The 1,299-nt window shown below is 71.3% G+C and overlaps 1 protein-coding gene across 1 annotated transcript in view; it reads left to right on the top strand.

Annotated features, from left to right (window-relative positions):
• Positions 1-467: 467 nt before the first annotated feature.
• The window catches only part of LOC112965409, a gene marked incomplete at its 5' end in the record, with an annotated part of 15,538 nt that continues 14,706 nt past the window's right edge, over positions 468-1,299 (top strand). The window contains 2 exons of the mRNA XM_026064364.1: positions 468-605; positions 1,215-1,269. Of these exons, the coding sequence (XP_025920149.1) occupies positions 468-605; positions 1,215-1,269 (193 nt within the window). The remainder of the gene's footprint in view (positions 606-1,214; positions 1,270-1,299) is intronic.

The following is a 1,299-nucleotide window of genomic DNA, read 5'->3' on the forward strand; positions in this document are numbered from 1 at the left end:
GGGGTGTGGCCAGCTGTGGGGGAGGGGCTAGGGCTTGCTGGGGGTGGGGCTAGTGGTGGGGGCGGGGCTGTGGTGGGGCAGCCCTGGGGTGCGGTGTGTGGAGCCGTGTTGGGGCGTGTGTGTGGCGTGTCAGAGCCGTATGCGTGCGCCTGGTGCACGTGTGCCGCACGTGTGGCGTGTTGGAGTGTTCTCGTGGCACGTTCCGGGTTGCGTGCGTGACATGTGGTGCGTGCGCGCTGGGGGTGTGGTGTGCGATGGCGTACGGGGGCACGTAGGGGCCGTGTGGGGCCGTGGGGGGGGGTGTGTTGTGGCATGTTGGTGTGCATGTTGTGGTGTGTTGGGCCATGCGGATGGGATGTGGGTCCGCGTGGGGCAGCGGGGTGGCGTGTTGTGGCGTGTTGTGGTGTGCGGGTGCGCGTGGGGCGGCGCGGTGCCCCACGGTGCCCCCCGCGCCCCCCCCCCCGCAGGTGGACATTTTCGGCAAGGAGCTGCTGCTGATCCCCATTCACCTGGAAGTTCACTGGTCCCTCGTGGCCGTCGACGTCGCCCGCCGCCGCATCACCTACTTCGACTCCCAGCGCACCCTCAACCGCCGCTGCCCCAAGGTGGGCGGGGCCTCCCGGGCGGGGGCGGGGACTGCAGGGCAGGGGCGGGGCCTCCCAGGGTGGGCGGGGCCAGTGGAGGGGCCTCCCAGGCAGGGGGGGCGGTGCCACATCACCTACCTCAATTCCTAGCGTAACCTCAGCTGACCCCAAGGTGGGCTGGGTTCCTGTGGGGCGGGGCCTGCAGAGTGGGGGAGGGGCCTCCTGGAGTGGGCGGGGCAGGGGAGGGGCCTCCCGGGCAGCAGAGTGACGCCACATCACCTACTTCGACTCCCAGCACACCCTCAACTGCTGCTGCCCAAGAGGGGTGGGGCCTCCCAGGGTGGGTGGGGCAAGTGGAGGGGCCTCCCAGGCCGGGGGAGGTGGTGCCGCATCACCTACTTTGACTCCTAGCATAACCTCAGCTGACCCTGAGGTGGGTGGGGTCTCCTGGCAGGGGGCGTGGTCTTGATGGGATGGGCGGGGCCTGGCAGGGGGTGGTGCCGCATCACCTCCGGCTCCCAGGGTGCTTCAAGGCTGCTGCCCTGAGGCATGAGTGGGGCCTCCGGGGTGGGCGGGGCCTGCACACCCGGCCGGCCCTGCCCCCCCACGCTGACCCCGCCCCCGCGGCAGCACATCTGCCGCTACCTGCAGGCCGAGGCCGACCGGAAGGAGCGGCCCGACTTTCGCGAGGGCTGGCGGGGCGCCTTCAAGATGG

This window comes from Apteryx rowi, unplaced genomic scaffold, assembly GCF_003343035.1.
Source record: "Apteryx rowi isolate R43461 unplaced genomic scaffold, aptRow1 scaffold_2143, whole genome shotgun sequence".
Classification (NCBI taxonomy): Eukaryota; Metazoa; Chordata; class Aves; order Apterygiformes; family Apterygidae; genus Apteryx; species Apteryx rowi.